Source organism: Miniopterus natalensis, chromosome 9 (assembly GCF_054644295.1).
Source record: "Miniopterus natalensis isolate mMinNat1 chromosome 9, mMinNat1.hap1, whole genome shotgun sequence".
Lineage (NCBI taxonomy): Eukaryota > Metazoa > Chordata > Mammalia > Chiroptera > Miniopteridae > Miniopterus > Miniopterus natalensis.
Window position 1 is genome coordinate 47,806,680 of NC_142089.1, and position 17,817 is coordinate 47,824,496.

General features: G+C 39.0%; 1 protein-coding gene across 1 annotated transcript in view; it reads left to right on the top strand.

The window, feature by feature from the left end:
* AK5 (adenylate kinase 5) overlaps positions 1 to 17,817 on the top strand; it is a 165,046-nt gene that overhangs the window by 38,564 nt on the left and 108,665 nt on the right. The window contains exon 6 of the mRNA XM_016216814.2: positions 4,735 to 4,926. Coding sequence (XP_016072300.2) covers positions 4,735 to 4,926 — 192 coding nt within the window. The remainder of the gene's footprint in view (positions 1 to 4,734; positions 4,927 to 17,817) is intronic.

Here is a 17,817-nt window from a genome sequence, read left to right on the forward strand (position 1 = left end):
ATGGTGTATGTTCGATAAATGTTTGATGGGTAAAAAAAAATTTATTTTACAGTTTCCCTTTAGGCAGAATAAGCAAGCCAATTTTAGCCCAGTACTAGAAAGAAATTCCCAATTATTAGAATCCTCCAGCAATGAAAGGGGCTGCCTCATAAGAAGCATGTACCCATGATAAGAAATGCTCACAAGAACATTCAAGTTTAAATGTTCAAACTTAAAAATCACTTGTCGAGATTGTGGAGAAGATTGCAGGTTTGGCATTCATTTGGATTAGATAACCTCCAGGTTTTTTCTATCTCTTGGTTCCTTGATCCAGTTTTTGTTCCAACTATGATCTCTCTCCCTCCCCCACCCCTCTGTCTCTCTCTCTTAGTACTTTGCCTCCTGGTTTCTGACAGTGTGATCCAAATTATGGAGTCTAAGCCTTCTGACGCATCTTTATCAAGAATAGGGCAGTCAAAAGTACTGACAGTAAAGAATGGCAGTATTAAAATAAGTTCAATTTGTAGTCTGACACGGTGAATACGTCTTTGCATATCAAAGGCAATCACAGGTTCTTTTTATCAGAGTAATCACTCAGGTAGGGACTGTAACAAAATGGATAGAGAAAGATTGACTTGACTATATAATGACACAAAAAAACCCAAAAAACATTGATTTAGTTGATTCAATGGGAGGAACAATATCAGTAATTGGGAAGTTTACTTTCATGGAGACAAAAGCAGTATCTTGGAGGTGTTTTTTCATATTCATTTATTTACTCTTTCAGTCATTTAATCAACAAATACATTTTGAGAACATAGGCTAATAAGAAGGAGCCATTCTGCTGAAACTTCTCAACATTTCACAAGTGAATTTCATAGAGGCTTCACAAAAAAATCTTTCCGAACAGAATGGCACCTGCTGCGATATTACATCTTGGGGGGAAAAGCAAACAATTTAAATAGTCTTTCCTTTAAAATAACGTACTGTCAAAAAACGTGAGGCCTCAGTGAGTGGACGTATATGGTGGTTACTAGGAAACAGGTGAGTGTGCTTGTGGCTACAGGCACTCTGCTGAGCAGTCAGCTGATTATCTATCCCTAGCAGTCAGGGTGGTCTCGTCTATTCCACTTCTTTTTATTCTTAGCTATATATTGTTTAATTTATGCCAGGGAAAGAGCAAGTTGACCACAATTATAAAATTACACAACTTTGCAGATTCACTTCAAAGTCATCTTTATCAGACCTGAAGTTGCATTTATTATAAAAAATCTTAAATATTCCACTCAAGTTTTCTGTAAACCTAAAACTGCTTTTAGAAAAGGTCTATTAATTTGAAAGTAAATAAACAAAATGCAGTTTTATTCAGAGTGTAAAAAAATCTTAAGTTTCAAGCTGTCTTCAGTATTTCAAAAGCCCATAGTAAAAGGCAGAATATAGTGAGGATTACATATGTAAGACTATCCTTGACCTCGCTGTGTTATGCGGTGAGAAGCATTTACATTGCAGCTGAAACAAAACAGTAAATATATTAAAGTGAACTGTTTGATTTATTTAAATCCTAAGTGCAAGAATTTCAAAATGCAAGAAGTTTTTATCTGCATTTAGTACTAAGCTAGCAGTTCAGGTTTTACCCATATTTTTATATACATTATGACCATACCAAGCACAATATAATGGCATTTTAATTTATTTGTCTAAAATGGTCTTCTTTGTACATATATTTAAAGAAAACTTAAAAGGATGTCATTTTTTATATTGGGTAAGGCTGAATGTTACCAAAGATTTTATTAAATATTAATTTTATAATATTTGATAAAAGTTTTAACTTCAGATAATATCTCTATCATATATCACACAAAAATTACAAAGTGATTTCCTAAATTGTTAAGATTTCTCAAAAGCTCTTTAAAAAAAACTGGGAAGAACTAAGCTGCTGAGATGGGGTGGGGGCTTCCCCTTATTTTACAGTTGAAAAAACTGAGGTTCAGAGAAATTGAATCATTTGCCCAAGGACAAACAACTAATAGATGGCAGATCCTAGATTCAAATTCGTGACTGTCTGACTCTCAAATCCATGCTCTTAATCACTTATGCTGGCGTGTGCCTATGCTTACACAGTGGCGTAGGAGTTGGGGGAAGAGGAGTCTGAATGGTGCCTTAAAGGCAGAATCTGTAGGCAATGGTGATAGCTCAGAGAGATTGAAGTTTTGATACGTAAGAGTTAGAAATGATACTAAGGCTTCTAGCTGAGAGATTTAGGAAAGCAGTGTTGCAGCCATAAAAATAAATAAATATACAAACAAACAAGATGGGAATTTCATTTAGGGCAAAATATGCTGAGATCGATTTGGCCTTGCTGAGTCACAGGTAACATTAAGATGGAACTGTCGTATAGCCTATTTGACATTATAGTACTCAAGTACTGTTGAAAGTCATTGCCAAAATGTAGACTTAAAATCCATTAACAAAAGGTAGTGGTTGAAACCAGAAGAATGGAAGGGCACTGAGAAAATAAGAAAACTAGGCCCTGGTCTACGTGGGTCAGTGGTTACAGCGTCGGCCTGAGCACCAAAGGGTCTCAGGTTTGATTCCCAGTCAAGGGTACGTACCTGGGTTGCAGGTTTGATCCCTGGCCCCCAGTGGGAGAGTGTGCTGGAGACAACCAATTGATGTGTCTCTCTCACATCACTGTTTCTCTTTCTCCCTCCCTCCCTCTCTCCCACTTTCTCTAAAAGTCAGTGGGAAAAAATCTCCTCAGGTGGGGATTAAAAAAAAAGAAGAAAATTTGAATATGAAGAAGGGGGAGAAAAATCATCTCAGCCTCTGGGAGCCATTTATGGGTTTGAGAAGGAAAAATGTAAGCTAAGAAAAAAATAAAAGCCAAAGAGTTAAAGGCGAACCAGGACAACATAGAATCATGAAAACTGATAATAAACGTGGCTAAAATTTATTGAGCACATGGATCAAGTATATGCTCTGTATTTTACATACAATAATACTGTTTAATCCTCTGGGAGGTAGGTTTGTGATCTCTCTTGACAGATGAAGATACGGAGTTTTAGCAAAGTTAAGTCATATGCTCATCGCTCAGCTGGGCAAAAAGTAGAATCCATGTTTCCGGCCTCCAGAGTCTGTTTTCTAACCAGTGGTATCCAGAGGGCACAAAGCAAACCACCGTGGGAAGAAAATATAAAAATTATTATTGTTATAATTCATCCTTTTTAAATTGTATTTTTTTGTATACAGTCCTCTGTATCCACAGGTTCTGCATCTGCAGATTCAACTGACCACAGATAAAAATATTTGAATGGAATTTAATGAACAAACTGAACTACCAAGCAAAATAGAGACAGACTCATAGATAGAGAGCAGGCAGACAGCTCCAGTGTGTGGGCCGGGGGGGGGGGGGGGGGGGCATGTTAGGGGTGGGTGGAGGGGTTGAGCAAAAAAGAAAAAAAAAGCGAGAACTCATGGACATGGACAACAGTGTGGTGATTGCAGGGGGTGAGGGGTGGGTAGAGGTGCAAGATGGCATAGAGGGGATAAATGGTGATGGAAAAAATAAATTTGAAAAAAGTGTTAGACTGTTGCTGACATTTACTATGTAGTTAGGCCTACTGTTGTTGCCATGGTAGTAGGCTTTTTTCCTTGTCATTATTCCCTAAACAATACAGTATAACAACTATTTTACATAGCATTTACATTGTATTAGATATTCTAAGTAATCCAGAGGTGATTTAGGGTATACAGGAGGATGTGCATAGGTTATGTGCAAATAATATGCCATTTTGTATAGGGATGTGCGCATCCTCTGATTTTGGCATCCAAGGGGGGTCCTGAAATCAATCCCCCATGGTCACTGAGTGATGACTATATTTTACAACATACATCCTATATTAGTATGGTAGTACATGCATATCATACATACATGCATACTTTATAAATTATTAAGTATACACTTATTGGGATGTATACTCAATTTACTAATGTAAGGATGCAATGAAAAGTTTTGGAGATCATTACACAGGTGCCTTTTTATTTCTTTTCTTTTTTTTAATCCTGCTATTTTATTTTTATTTTTTTGTTTTATTTATCTTTATTGTTGAAAGTATTACAGACGTCCCCTTTTTTCCCCCAATGATCCCCTCCACCCCCCATCCACCCTACCCCTACGCCACAACTGCCTTTTTTTCTTGTCCCATCTTCATCAAAAAACTGCATTCACTTTATATGACCATGTTACCTTTTAAGTGCAACAGTACTAAATAAAAACTGTTTATTTCATAGGATCTTTCCATGTCATTCCTTGGTGTTTTCAGAAATTCACAAAGGTCTTTGGGTCATTTGGTGCTTTATAATAATGGAAGGAACACAGGCCTTAGGCCAGAGAGATTTAGATTCAAATACCAGCTTTGACCTTACTGACCATGTGACCTCAGATAAGTGCTTAATTTCTCAGAGCCTCAGTTTACTCATCTGTAAAATGGAGGTGATAGTTACCTTGCAGATTATTGTGAAATTTAGCAATATCATAAGAAATAACTTAGCATTGGTCCTGGCATACAGAAGATACTGTTAAAAGAGCAGCAGATAGTAATGTGTAGTGATAGCCCTGGAAATGGGCTGGCAAAAAACATAGAGGGCCAAAAAGATGGCACCCGCAACAGAACTGAAGCGATAAATGCCACTGCCCACACTTGCATTGGTTGGTGTGTTGAATGCCTGTCTCAACTTGTTTAATGCTTTCCACAGATCTGCACTCCTGACTTGGTGGTATTCCTGGCTTGCGCCAACCAGAGGCTCAAAGAAAGATTACTGAAGCGTGCAGAGCAACAGGGACGGCCTGATGACAACCTGAAAGCTACCCAGAGGAGACTAATGAACTTCAAGCAGAATGCTGCTCCGCTGGTTAAATACTTCCAGGAGAAGGGGCTCATCATGACAGTAAGTTAGCTCTAGTTTTACATGTTCAGTAAGAACGATCTTTCAGATTCCTCATTAGCCCTTGTTCTCGTTTATAAATCTATTTTACAGTTGAAAAGGCTTTTGGGGAGGTTCAGATTCAATGAAAAAAATGGATAATTTTGACCTGATTTGCCTTTATTAAGCCATAATGATAAAAATACTTTCACTTTAGTTTAATTGATTTTACAAAAGATGATAACTTTTATCCTTGGCTAGGATTCTATAGCCCCCAAATGAAAAAGGATTTTGAAATAATTATGTGAATTATTTTAAGCAATACTTGCCCAACTTCTCAACTCTTATGTCTTTGGAAACCTAATAAAATTGATAGACTTAAAAGCCCATAGTGGACATAGTAGTAGGCTTTATCATAATGAAATATGATAAAGAAATGAGATTCTGATGGCATAAAAACATTTCCTAAGGATTGATTAGTCATGAAGAAGTGATACTGTCTCAAAATGGAAGGTGTTGATATTTCCGCTCCAATGATACAATGCAAATATTAATATTTTCATAAATGTTTAGTTCATCTTTGAGTATCATTGGTACTCAAAGTGCCAGTGAAGGATGAGGCTGAATCATTAGTTAATGTAATTACTGGAATATAGGATATTGAAGGTGAAGATTTAGCTAAATTTATGATCCCCATAACATCATGGATTCAAGTATTAAAACATAAAGGAGACGAGGCTCATAGATCATCTGAGAAGACATTTTACAAAAGAAGACACTAAAATCTAGGCAATTCCATGGCAGCTGGCTGGGGACGGCCTCAGCAGAACCCTGCCCTCAGCCCGAGGGTCCTTCCTTGTCTGATGGGGTTACAACCCCCATAGAGAATCTGATTAAAGTGATCAGGCCCATCCCAATCAAATACATGTACAATGTTTTTCACAAGTTTTAGGCAAATCCACAGAACTCCTGTGACCTGACAATTACTGGGTTAAAAATCTCTTCATTAGACTAAAGTGCCCTTAAATCTGAAAGAGACAGTCACAACATTTGAATAATTACCTCTTTACAGTCTTCTTAGCACTATAAAGAAATATTTATTAGGATTTGCTCTTTAAGTCAAAATTGTCACGTCAGAGAATTGTAAATCTGATCTGAAAATAGTTTGCAATGCCAAAGTTCATGTTATGGTCTCAAAGAGACATTGGGTAATAGGAAAGATTTCAGACAAATCAGGGTGGATGTTTCTGTAGCTATTTTTTGTTGGGGTTACTGCTTGTTTCTCTTGCAAATTACCAATGCTGACTTCTGCATGAAATAAAGAAATTGGCCCTACAAACCAAACCCCAAAGGCAAGGTGCAGATTCAGGGTTTTAACTGATGTTTGCAAGGTTTGAAGGTATTACGGGAGCGCCTCTGATTACTCCCTGTTTGTCATCACAAGCAGAGCAGATTTCCCCAATGAATGCAGAGTGGGGATTGTTAATTTACTAATATTTTGCATGGAGGTGAAATGCCATTGCCTCTAATTAAGGGAGTCGATAACAGTGTGGATGACGGTCTGTAACCTCAGTGCTAAAACCAAATGAGCTTTAAGATAAACGCTTCTGTTTACTGGGAGAATACTTGCCTTGGGAAGTCTACCTTTTGGAACATGGTAAATACCAACACAGGAGAATATAATTTGAATATTTAGTCTGACAAAAGAGCAAGGGCTGCCTCCTGAACCACATGTCCTCTTTCAGAATCTGGATCATAATTCACTTTTGGAATTCAATATGTTTGGTAGCATTTCTACATTTAAAGAGTTAAAAAATAAAAATGGTTATCTTAATCACAAGCATATTAAGATGTTAATAAAAATCTTGGGTTAATAGATCAAACACAGATATTTCCTTTTCTCTGTAGTTTCTTTTGCTTCTCCTTGCCCTTTCTAATTTATTCATTTATTCATTCAGTAAATATTTATTGAGAACCGGTGGGTGTCAGACATTCTGCTAGGTGCTAGGGGTGCCAAGTTAAATAAGCAAAAGGTAAGGATCTTTATTTTATTCACTGGCATATTCCAAGCACCTAGAAAGGCCCCTGCCTGGTATATAGTATGCTCACACTAAACAAGCGGAGCTCACAGCCTACAGGGACAGTGATGTTAAACGTGAGTCATTGAGTGTGGTGACTGTGGCAAAGGAACAGAGAGAGCCTCACGTGTCATGCGCTATGTCAGGGATTGGGTGAATAGAACAGACCCTCTCCCTGCCTGCAGGTACCCTTAATTATTTATCTTGGCTGGGGGATCTTAAGGACCACAGAGAGCACCTCCCCCTTCAGTCCAGTTGAGAAAGTTCATCTTGGTGCTTCTCTTCCCTGGGGCTTTGAAGTCTGAAATATCCCACTTGGAATTTCAGCTCCACCACCACTTAATAAATTCCTGATGCTTTAGGACTTGGTCTTCATCTATAAATTGGAGATGATGTTACCTGCCATGTAATGTTGCACAGGTGAAATGAGAGAACGTGTGTAATATGACAGACGACGGCAATGCAGAGGCCCCGTCTGGGTGCGCCATGCAGCCACATTGGCCTGTTCGAGGTCCAGCTGCACCACCTGCCACCTGTGTGACCTTCTGCAGGTTACTTATCTTTGCTGTGACTCAGATGGCTGACCTGTATAATGAATGTACTCATCAATCCTACCTCAGTATAATTTGTGAGGAGTAAATGGATATCAAATACTCAGATCAGTGCCTGGAACATTGCAAGGGCAATTCAAATGATAGCTATTATTTTATTACTTTTTTTATTTCTTCACTCTCTCCTCCCACTCTAATGCCTATCATTTGGAACCTGTAATTACCACTAACAAGTCTGTGCTCTTCGAGGATACTGTGTTGCCTTTTCTTCAAGAGATAGATTATTATTGAAGGTATCCAAAATGAAGAATTTAGGTTTTAAAAACTTGCTGCCGAATTCTTGTTTTTCCTTTAAAACTGCCTGTTAATCAGTTATAAAATTGTGTCAGTGTTTCCTTTAACTTCTATATTGTCCCTGCAATCAAGCGATACAGTGGCTGTGTCTGAATAATGCAGTTGAATTGTAACAGATGGCAACCCTTTTTTTTTTTCTTTTTTACTTCACCATTGACTGTATCTGTTGGCAGATTTGACTAAAGAACAAACCCTGTGGGACTGAAAAGAAAACCTAATCAAAGTAGCCAGGGAAAACAGGCTGTTGCCCGAATATTGTATCTTATTCACATGGTTCCCATCATGTGGGTCTCTTTATTTTTATCCTTTTATTATACCTTTCTGTGCACAGCCATCTGTGCAGGTATGAATTAAACAATGTGAAATCACAAGGCTAGTGTATTAAGGACTTCGTGGAATCTTTTCAGACAAGCTGATGCATTGTTTTTTTAACTCGCCATAAGGCTGGATGTCATTGCTTATCATGTTTTTTACAGCATTATGCTTCTAACTTAATATTAGGATACAGTGGATCCCAAAATTTGTCAGAAGTTTTTCGTCGAAGTTTGAATATTCCCAGGACCAGAAAAGTAGTCTTACTGAATAAGTTGTGTCTTATGATATTTCAGAGCACTTGGACTTGATGAAACGGTATAACTCTTGAACAGTAATTCCCTTTTATAGACTTTTGAAGCCTCAGTAATACGTATATTTAGTGATATTTTCTGTCTTTATTTTTAAAGCTGTAAAAAACCTTATCTTTGTTTTAGTCTTCTTCACTAAGTTGGAACCCCTTCTTTAAGAAATAGTGATAGTTAAGATAGGTCAAGTCTTTGTAAGTTTGATGAACTCTTTCAAAAATACATGTGATTTTTTTTTTTTTTAAGAATAGGATTTTTAGCCTGGCCTGTGTGGCTCAGTGGTTAAGTATCCACCTGGGAACCAAGCCGTAAAGGCTGAATTCCAGGTCAGGGCACATGCCCAGGTTGCGGGCTCTGTCCCCAGTAGGGGGCGTGCAGGACCCAGGTGATTGATTGATGATGTTTCTCTCTCATCGATGTTTCTATCTATCCCTCTCCCTTCCTCTCTCTAAAAATCAATAAAAACATATTGTTTTAAAAAAGAATAGGGTTTTTAAAAATGCCTGAAAAATAATAGGGTGAGGTGTAATGTTTATGTTACCATTTTCCAAAATGCATTGTGCTCTTCAGTATTCTGTTCAGTCAGAAAAACGTGCAACTTGCCAGGGAAATGGTTGCACAGTTGTGTGCAGTGAACAAATACCACTTCATATGGGTGATAATCAGTGAAAGTCCACATTTAGCTTTAGGCCATGAAGCAAGCAAATGGTCCTTTTTCTTCTGCACTTTTCATAGGAGGAGGCAAGAGAAGCATACCTTGAAATGGGAAGTGCGCTGTAGTCAGAGAATGATGGGTATTAATTAATACCCAGATTAACTGGCTGGATCTCTGCAGCCAGGAAAGCTCAGGCTGAAAAATGTTAAAATCAGGATTATTTCTGTTCACCAACACCAGTTTTTCAGGGAAAGTGGACGAGGGACCAATTATAAACCATCTTGGCATATAGCAAGGCCACATAGACTGGTGATTCCCTAATGCTTAATAGAACAGAAGAAAATCCAAAACGTTTTAATGGGGCTAAGATGAAGTTTGTGTTTTTTTCTTAAAGACTTTAGTTTTTAGAGCAGTTTTAGGTTCACAGCAAAATTGAGAGGAAGGTACAGAAATTGCCATGCACTCCCTGCCCCCACATATGCATAGCCTCCCCCCAATAAAAACATCCCCAACCACAGTGGTGCATTTGTTACAACTGATAAACCTACAGTAACACATCATAATCACCCCAAATCTGTAGTTTACCTTAGAGTTCAGGATCACTCTTGGTGTTGCACTTTCTATGGGTTTGGAGGAAATTATAGTAATGTGTATCCATCATTATAATATCATATAGAATATTTTCACTGCCCTAAAAGTCCTCTGTGCTCCGCCTATTCTTGTCTCCCTGTCTCCCCCACAACTCCCACCCTGACCCCGGGCAATCACTGATCTTTTCTCTCTCTCCATAATTTTACCTTTTCCAGAATGTCATACAGTTGGACTCTTAGAGTATGTTGTCTTTTCAGATTGGCTGCTTTCACTTAGCAATATGCACCTAAATGTCCTCCATGTCATTTCGTTGCTCGATAGCTCATTTCTTTTTCATGCTGAATAATATTCTGTTGTTTGGATGTCTCATGGTTTATTTATTCATCCAGCTTCTGAAGGACATCTTGGTTGCCTACAGGTTTTAGCAATTATGAATACAGCTACTATTAATATTCATGTGCAAGTTTTTGTGTGGACATAAGTTTTTCACTTCATTTGGATAAATAGCAAGGAGCACAGTTGCTGGATGGTATGATAAGTGTATGTTTAGTTTTGTAAGAAATCACCAAACTGTCTTCCAAAGTGGCTGTACCATTTTGCATTCCCACCAGCAATGAGTGAGTGGGATGTGGATGTTGCTCCACATCCTCAGCAGCATTTGGTATTGTCAGCATTCTGCATTTTGGCCACTCTAATAGGCATGTAGCGGTATCTCATTATTGTTTTAATTCACAATTCCCAAGTTGGCTGTTTTCTTATTTTAGTAAGTGAAGGCATTAGAAAAAAATCTGTTATTGCCATTGTTTAAAGGGATATTTTTAGCACAAAAAAAATTAGGAATGACACAACTCCAAATAGTCTCTAAACGAACCAGTTTGGCTTAAAGAAAAACTCCCAACATTTGTCTTATTTTTCTCATTTTGCTATGGATTAGGGAACACATCATCACAAACCCATCAGTGCTGGGGAGCCCCTGGCACAGAGAACCATCCTTCTCAAAACCACACGGTTATTCATTCACCAAACATGGTCCCTGAGCTCCAGATAACCCATTTACACCACATTTGCTTACTTTGCCCCATATCACATTTTTCAAATTTGGTAATACCCGCATTATGTATTTCAAACTTGCCACCAAAACTATGTAATTCCCATTCTGCCAGACACTCTTAGCCAAAGGGAACATAAACAAGAATAGTCAAAATTAATTTTAGACGAAACTACTGAATAGCTGTTAACTTTGTTTTATAGGAATCAACACTAACATGTAAAACACAAGAACACTTATCCCTGAATGTCCAATGCACAACCATTGGTTAATTGTCCCCTTCTTTACCAGCACCACTGCACAGGGTGGCGAAAAAGAAATCTAAACAGCACAAACCCTCAGCAGATTTGAAAACACCTCAACATAAAAGAGGCAGTGAAAACACTTGATAACAGTTTACCCAAACAAACTCATTCTCCTAAAATTACTAGGAGGGAAGTTCTGTTACTGCTTCTCAGTAATTAGCAGGTTGGCAAATTTGTACTATGTAACAATGAAGTTATACTTCCTCTAAGTAGCATCACTACTTATATCCTGTTTAGACATCCAATGTCATGTAACCAAAAGCCCCCACTAATTCCTACTTGGCAGATTTAGTAACTAAGACAGAGAGTAGTCCAGGAGGAGTTTTCAGAGGTTAACAAATAGAGGCTGAGATGCACTCTGGAGGGTACTTTACTCGGGTGACGATGGTGTATATGTGAGCCTGGATGTATGGCTCTCTGAATTATCTTTTAGTTGCCCAAAGTATTTTTATACTAAGTAGACAATACCTTTTGACATGAAACCGGAGACTGATAGACCCTCACTGTGAAGAGCCCAGAAATAACATGAGAAACATCCATTTTTTACTTGAATAAGAGCAGCTTATAAGGAATCACATTGTCTGGGCAGCAAGTATTTACCAAATCCTACTACGTGCAAAGCTGGCAGGGCGGCCCTGCCCTAGAAAAAGTACTGTTCCTTACTTTCGGAGGGCAATATCTCCATGAGTTAGTCGGTGGTGCTCATTTAGCTTACCCTTTAACTTAGATTTTTGTAATCCTGGCTTAAATATATCCAGGATGAAATTGAAAAGTGAATCTGGTAACTTTCATAAACTATCATTATGGGCGGCTCTAAAAACTAAAATACTATGATACCAGTTTCTTTCCCTGATCTTTTGTATAAAAAGAAAAAGAAAAGCACTGAAAAATAAAGCCATTTATTCACAAAGTGGCAACCCACCTACAGCCAAGTAAGATCACAGTTCTGGGGCAAATTATGCTGGATCCTGAACAGCAGCAAAGCAGCAGGGAGAATAAGCAGATACCATATTTATAGCTAATTCTGGCGTTGTGTCTCCGTCTCGGTAACAAGCAAGCACCCTGACTCACAACTTTCCCATATAACTCGCTCAGTGTCAGTCCTGTTCACACTCCTCAGGCAGAGCGCAAACCAACTGACTTAAACAATGCATCTCCCTCCGAAGTGGGAAATTGATACTGATGATGTGGCAGCCCTATTGTCGGGGCCTGATGATAACAGCTCTCCCGCAATTGCATTACGCTCATTGTGATGCTTCATACAGGTGTTTACAGGAAAAACGAGGAGGAACATAGAGAATGAAGGTGATTTCTTCCCCAAAGAGATGTAAATTATGTTTCTGTTGGTTGTATTACTACACAAATCCCTGAAATAGAGTCCAAAAAGCATGATGAACAACTTTCTAATCATCTTAAGTATAAAGTAGCACCCTCACATAATAACTGTGAATTAAATGATGTGGATGAAAACCAGATAATATTCAAGTGAACACATTTGGAAGATTCACATTAAGAAAATTCTGATTCCAAGAGCTATTTTCACAAGCCTACCTAAGAATACTTTAATTAAGGCCTGTACTACTTCCGTGGGACTGGCTTTCACAACAGCTTGTCTTTATTTGTAATTTTTTAAAAGAAATAAAACAGATAAGTAGATAGTTGGTAGCTGAATGTCATGTCATACTAACAGCTTCCTTATAAACTCTTTTTCAGCACAACAGTTTCTAACAGGAAAATGTACACACACATGCGCACTCACATGCGCATGTGCACGCACACACACACACGCACACACACACGTGCGCAGGCACACACACTGTCAGCTGGCCACTTCTCCAGGAGACACTTTGTGATCAGAACAATAATTTTGACAGTGGTGTCAACAGATATTTCACACTTCCAGAATTATATCTTAGTTAACTTTGATATGTTATACTGAGACTTTTTGGGAACATGAGTAAGAAAATATTTTTGGTAAAGTTCTTGGATTAAATTTTTTTCATGCTTAAGACCAAACTAATTGTAATTGATCCATATCTTCAAAAAGAGATGGCACTGTAGTTAAATGAAGAGATAGAAAAAGAGGAAGACAAAAGGATAGGCAGTGAGACTTGCCAGTCAGGAAAATACTATGAATAGGTGGTGTCTTAAAAGACAATAGCTAACAATTTCTGAGTGTTACTATGTGCTTGGTACTACAAAATGCTTCACACGTGGAGGGCCTGTAATCGTCACCAAATCTCCACACGGCAGGTATTATCATTGCGTCCGTTTTGTAAATGAGAAAACTGAAGCACATGAGAGAGGACCTCGCCCAGGATCCCACAGCACTTTGGAGCCTCGGCCCAGACCCGGGACTCCTACCCTAGAGGCAGCGCTTGTGATTGCTGTGTTGTCCCCTCATTAAAGCATGACACTCATGCATTCTGGGTCTTGAAAAGAAAGCTCATTACCGTTTTCTCCAGGCATTTATTGTTTGATAAGCACCTCTATTCAGCTATAGCCTCTTCATTTCTGTTTGTCAGGAAATAATAGAATATTAATTCCGTCAGTGCATTACATTGAGAGGTTTTTAAAAAGTAAGGGCCTGAGCTGGCATGGTGACTGTGTGTGACACCAGGCTTTGCTTCTCCATGGGGCTCTACCACTGTCAGAATCAACTGCAAACATGGGGTCACTGAAAAAGTGCTCTGAGGAAAAAAAGCACTCATCAATCACTGGATGTGACATGTAACATAAATTTCCATTTGGACAGCATTCATGGCAGAGTTGAAAGGAGAAGGGGTAGGAAAGAAAAAGTAATTATATTAAGGACTGTGATTAGCTAAAGTACTGTCAAGTGACATTGAAATCTAAGCAAAGAGATAACTGAGGAATCACCAATCATTCTTTCCACAAATAACTGCTTCAAAATAACTATCAAGTGAGTAAATTATTGAAGTAAGTGAAAAATTATAGACATACCTGGAACCATTTATTTTTGCGGCAGACAAACCTATACGTCTTATAGGTATGGTGGGGGTACATAGCTCCTTTAGATCACTACACAAGAATCAGTTATCAAAAGTAAAAGATTTATATCTATTAGGGATGTGTTTGACTAAAGTCAGAATAACTGAATAGCTGTGGCTTAAACACACTTGACTTGTGTAAGATAAGTGCCAAGATGAATGACCCAGACTTGACACTGTGATTTAATGGTGGCATCAGGAACTCATACACTTCTGTCTTTCTGTTCCAGCTCCAGCCTTTTTAATGTGTTTCCTCATAGTAATGAAATGGTTATTGCTGCTCACATCTACATTCTAAATAGGACAAAGGGGTTAAGGGCTGGGCAGCCACATCTATTGCCTTCATTAGGAAAGCAAGAGCTTTTCCATAAACCGCCTCTCCCACCCTCGTTGACTCACCCAGGCCTCATCGGTCAAAACTGGGTCACAGGTTTTCCTCTGCCTTCAAGGGAGACTGGGAAATGAATCATTTAGCTCTCCAGCTTCTAGTGTAGAGGAAAGCAAAGGAAAAGGGGAGTTAGAATAAATATGAAGCAATCCAAACTGCAATAACAACTACAAGGTTAAAAAGAAGAACATTCAGTGTTCTCTGTCTAAAATGATGTATGGGAATATTCGTTTGCTAGTAATTCTATAAAAAACGGTTAGAGTAGAAAGTATCTCTGCTTAGTAATAATAGCTACTTTTGCCCTGACTGGTGTGGCTCAGTTGGTTGGAACGTTGTCCTGTATACTGAAGGGCGATGGGTTTGATCCCCCGTTCCAGTCAGGGCACGTGTGGGAGGCAGCCGTTCGGTGTTTTTCTGTTATATCAGTGTTTCTCTCTCTGGCTCCCCACCTCTCTCTAAAAAGCAATGAATGTGTCCTCAGATAAGGAGAAAAATAATAATAATAATCGCTACTTTTCAGTAAGCACTTTCAGTTGAGTATTCCAGGGTCTTTATTCACTTTATATCTAATTCTCACAGTTGTCCTTGAAGTTTAATGAAAGACAGAGGCTTAGAGAGGTTCAAGAACATACCATAAATGCCAGAGCCAGAAAATGAGGGAGCTGAGGTTTGAAATAGGTTCTGTCTCACGGAGTCCACTCCGTTAATACTAAGGGATTGAGCCAGATTTATATCCAAGCAGAGTTAACCCCTCCCCTAGACCCCTCAGAAACAGTCAGAAAAGGTACTGATAATGCCACATTGTGAATTGCCTGATGTTGACTGAGAAATCTAGTTCGAGGAGAAATTAGGATCTCACACACTGCATCAAGTGCTGTGCCAGCTGCTTTACAAACTTGACCTCTTTTCATCACCCAACCTTGTAAGGTAGGTAGTATTGAAATTATTTAGTGCCTTTTCTGTGCCAGGTATTTCACCTAAATTATCTCACTTCAGGTAAGGACAAGAGCTTGCTCTCCTCTCTCACATAAATCCTAAAGCCCACAACCTGTCTCTTGTGCCGCGCGCTCCATGTGTCACGGGGGCGCTACCCTGTCTTCCCTGGTCCGCCCTCCTCTGCCCTTCAGACCGGGCGCTGGCTGTGGTCTCGTCCGCTCGGACTCGCTGCCCTCGTTTATCGCCCTGCCCCTCACCCCGCCAGCCTCCGGAAGGCTCTCACCCGGGCACAGCCCCGGCCAAGGATGGTGCCTCCACTTAGTTTTCCCTGACTTAGCAGGTGGGGCCTAGGTGGATGCGCAGGCGGGCTCCTGCTCTGAAGGAGCCCGTGTAGAGAGGGGCGGAGACGAGAGTAAATAAGTGGCCTCAGCGCATCTACCGTGTGATGACAGGATGGACACATGGTTACAGGATTAGCCTGCTCCCTGGTAATTCTCACGGGACTGGGTGAACTCAGAACACTCTGGAGCAACCTGTGCAAGTCATTCCATGCCTTCAGAGAAGTAATCAGGCATCTGAAATTATTGAGTGAGGAGTCATAGTCATGACCAAGTTCAGGACTGGAAATGGGAATAGGCGGACGGAAAAGACTGAATCAGGCACTGAACAGCCAGGAAAGGAGTGGGGAAAGAGAAGAAATTTTGTTGTAACCATTCTAGTTTCTTGTTGAGTTCCCCCCTCCCTAATTTAGGAATTCACTCAGCACAGTATAAAATAACTTTAAAAAATACATAGTCTTAACTTTAAAAAATACATAGTCATTCATTACTTTCTTTATAGGCAGTTGTTTTGAGATTTCTAGTTAACATGGGGTACTCAAATATTAATGAAGACATTGATTTCTGGCTTTCAGGTCTCCTAGATGAAGTAACAAAACAACCTTGAATTTAAAAGGATCTTTATAGAAAAGAAACCTGGTGTGTGCGAGTTGCAGCATGACCTTGGCTGTTGTCTTCAATAACTAACCGAGCAGGGATTGTGCCGCCAGAACAGTACCGGCTACATAGGGAGTGCTTAAAAATAATTGTTCAATTAGTGCACAAATTAATGAGTTGGACTGAATGAATTAGTTCTAGTAAGTTGGAGGTCAACAAGACCTTGTTTAGACTTCATTTATTTGGGTTTGGTAGGTAGCTTTTCAACAGTGTTTTAAACTCAGTCTTTCAAAAATTCAGGCTTTTTCCTGTGGTCTGCCCTCTAGCCACTCCAATTCACAAGTTATTTGAAGGTGTTAGCAACCGTGAGAGATTTCTCAGAAAATACCAGAGTGTTGCTTCAAACAATTTCTACAATTGCTGTCAAATTCAGGATCAAGGAAAGAGAAACAATAGATATATGTTTGGGTGTAAAGAATCTTGTTTTTACTTGAAAATATAATCGGAAAATATCAAGATTGTTGTGTTATGTGAGATAAGATTTTTTTTCTATCTGGAAACTTCTGTTTAAAAATCTGAATACAGGCATCACCATCACTTGATATATACTTGATAATGTTTATTTTTAGTTTTTTTACCAAGACTTTAGCGTTCATATGTTCATGACAGCTTAGTTCTGACAGAAGTCCGAAGAGATACATGCCATTCCTTACAATTTGAATTCAGCAATAATTTCCAACTAAAATTCTCCTGGTTTTGTCAACAGTGTTGGATAACCGCAGCTTACTTCCGATTGCCTGTTCATTTGAATTCAATCTGAATTCCTAAAACACTGAAATGTGGCATGAACAACATCAATTCATTAATTTCCTAAAATTGCATGAGTAGGCGGCTCCGTAATGGCACTGCTCTTCTCCATACTCTTTGTGTTAGTTTGTTTTTTGTTGTTGTTTTTATTTAAAATATTACAAATGTCCCTTTATCTTCCCAATGACCTGTTCCACCCCATTCCATCCCCCCCCAGTCCTTGGGTTGTGCATATATGCATATAAATTCTTTGGTAACTCTCTCCCCCTCCACCCACCCGCCCTCCTCCCTCCCTCTGACATTTGTGAGTCTGATCTATGCTTCCATGTCATTGAATCTATTCTGTTCATCAGTTTATTAAGTTCTTTAGATTCCACATATAAGTGAGATCATGTGATGTTTGTCTTTCTCTGCCTGGCTTATTTCACTTAGCATAATTTTCTCCAGGTCCATCCATACTGTCCCAAAGGGTACAAGAACCTTCTTCTTTACAGCTGCGTAGTATTCCATGGTGTAAATGTCCCACAGTTTTTTATCCACTCATCTGCTGATGGGCACTTGGGCTGTTTCCAGATCTTAGCTATTGTAAACTGTGCTGCTAAGAACACGGAGGTGCATATATTCTTTCTGATTAGT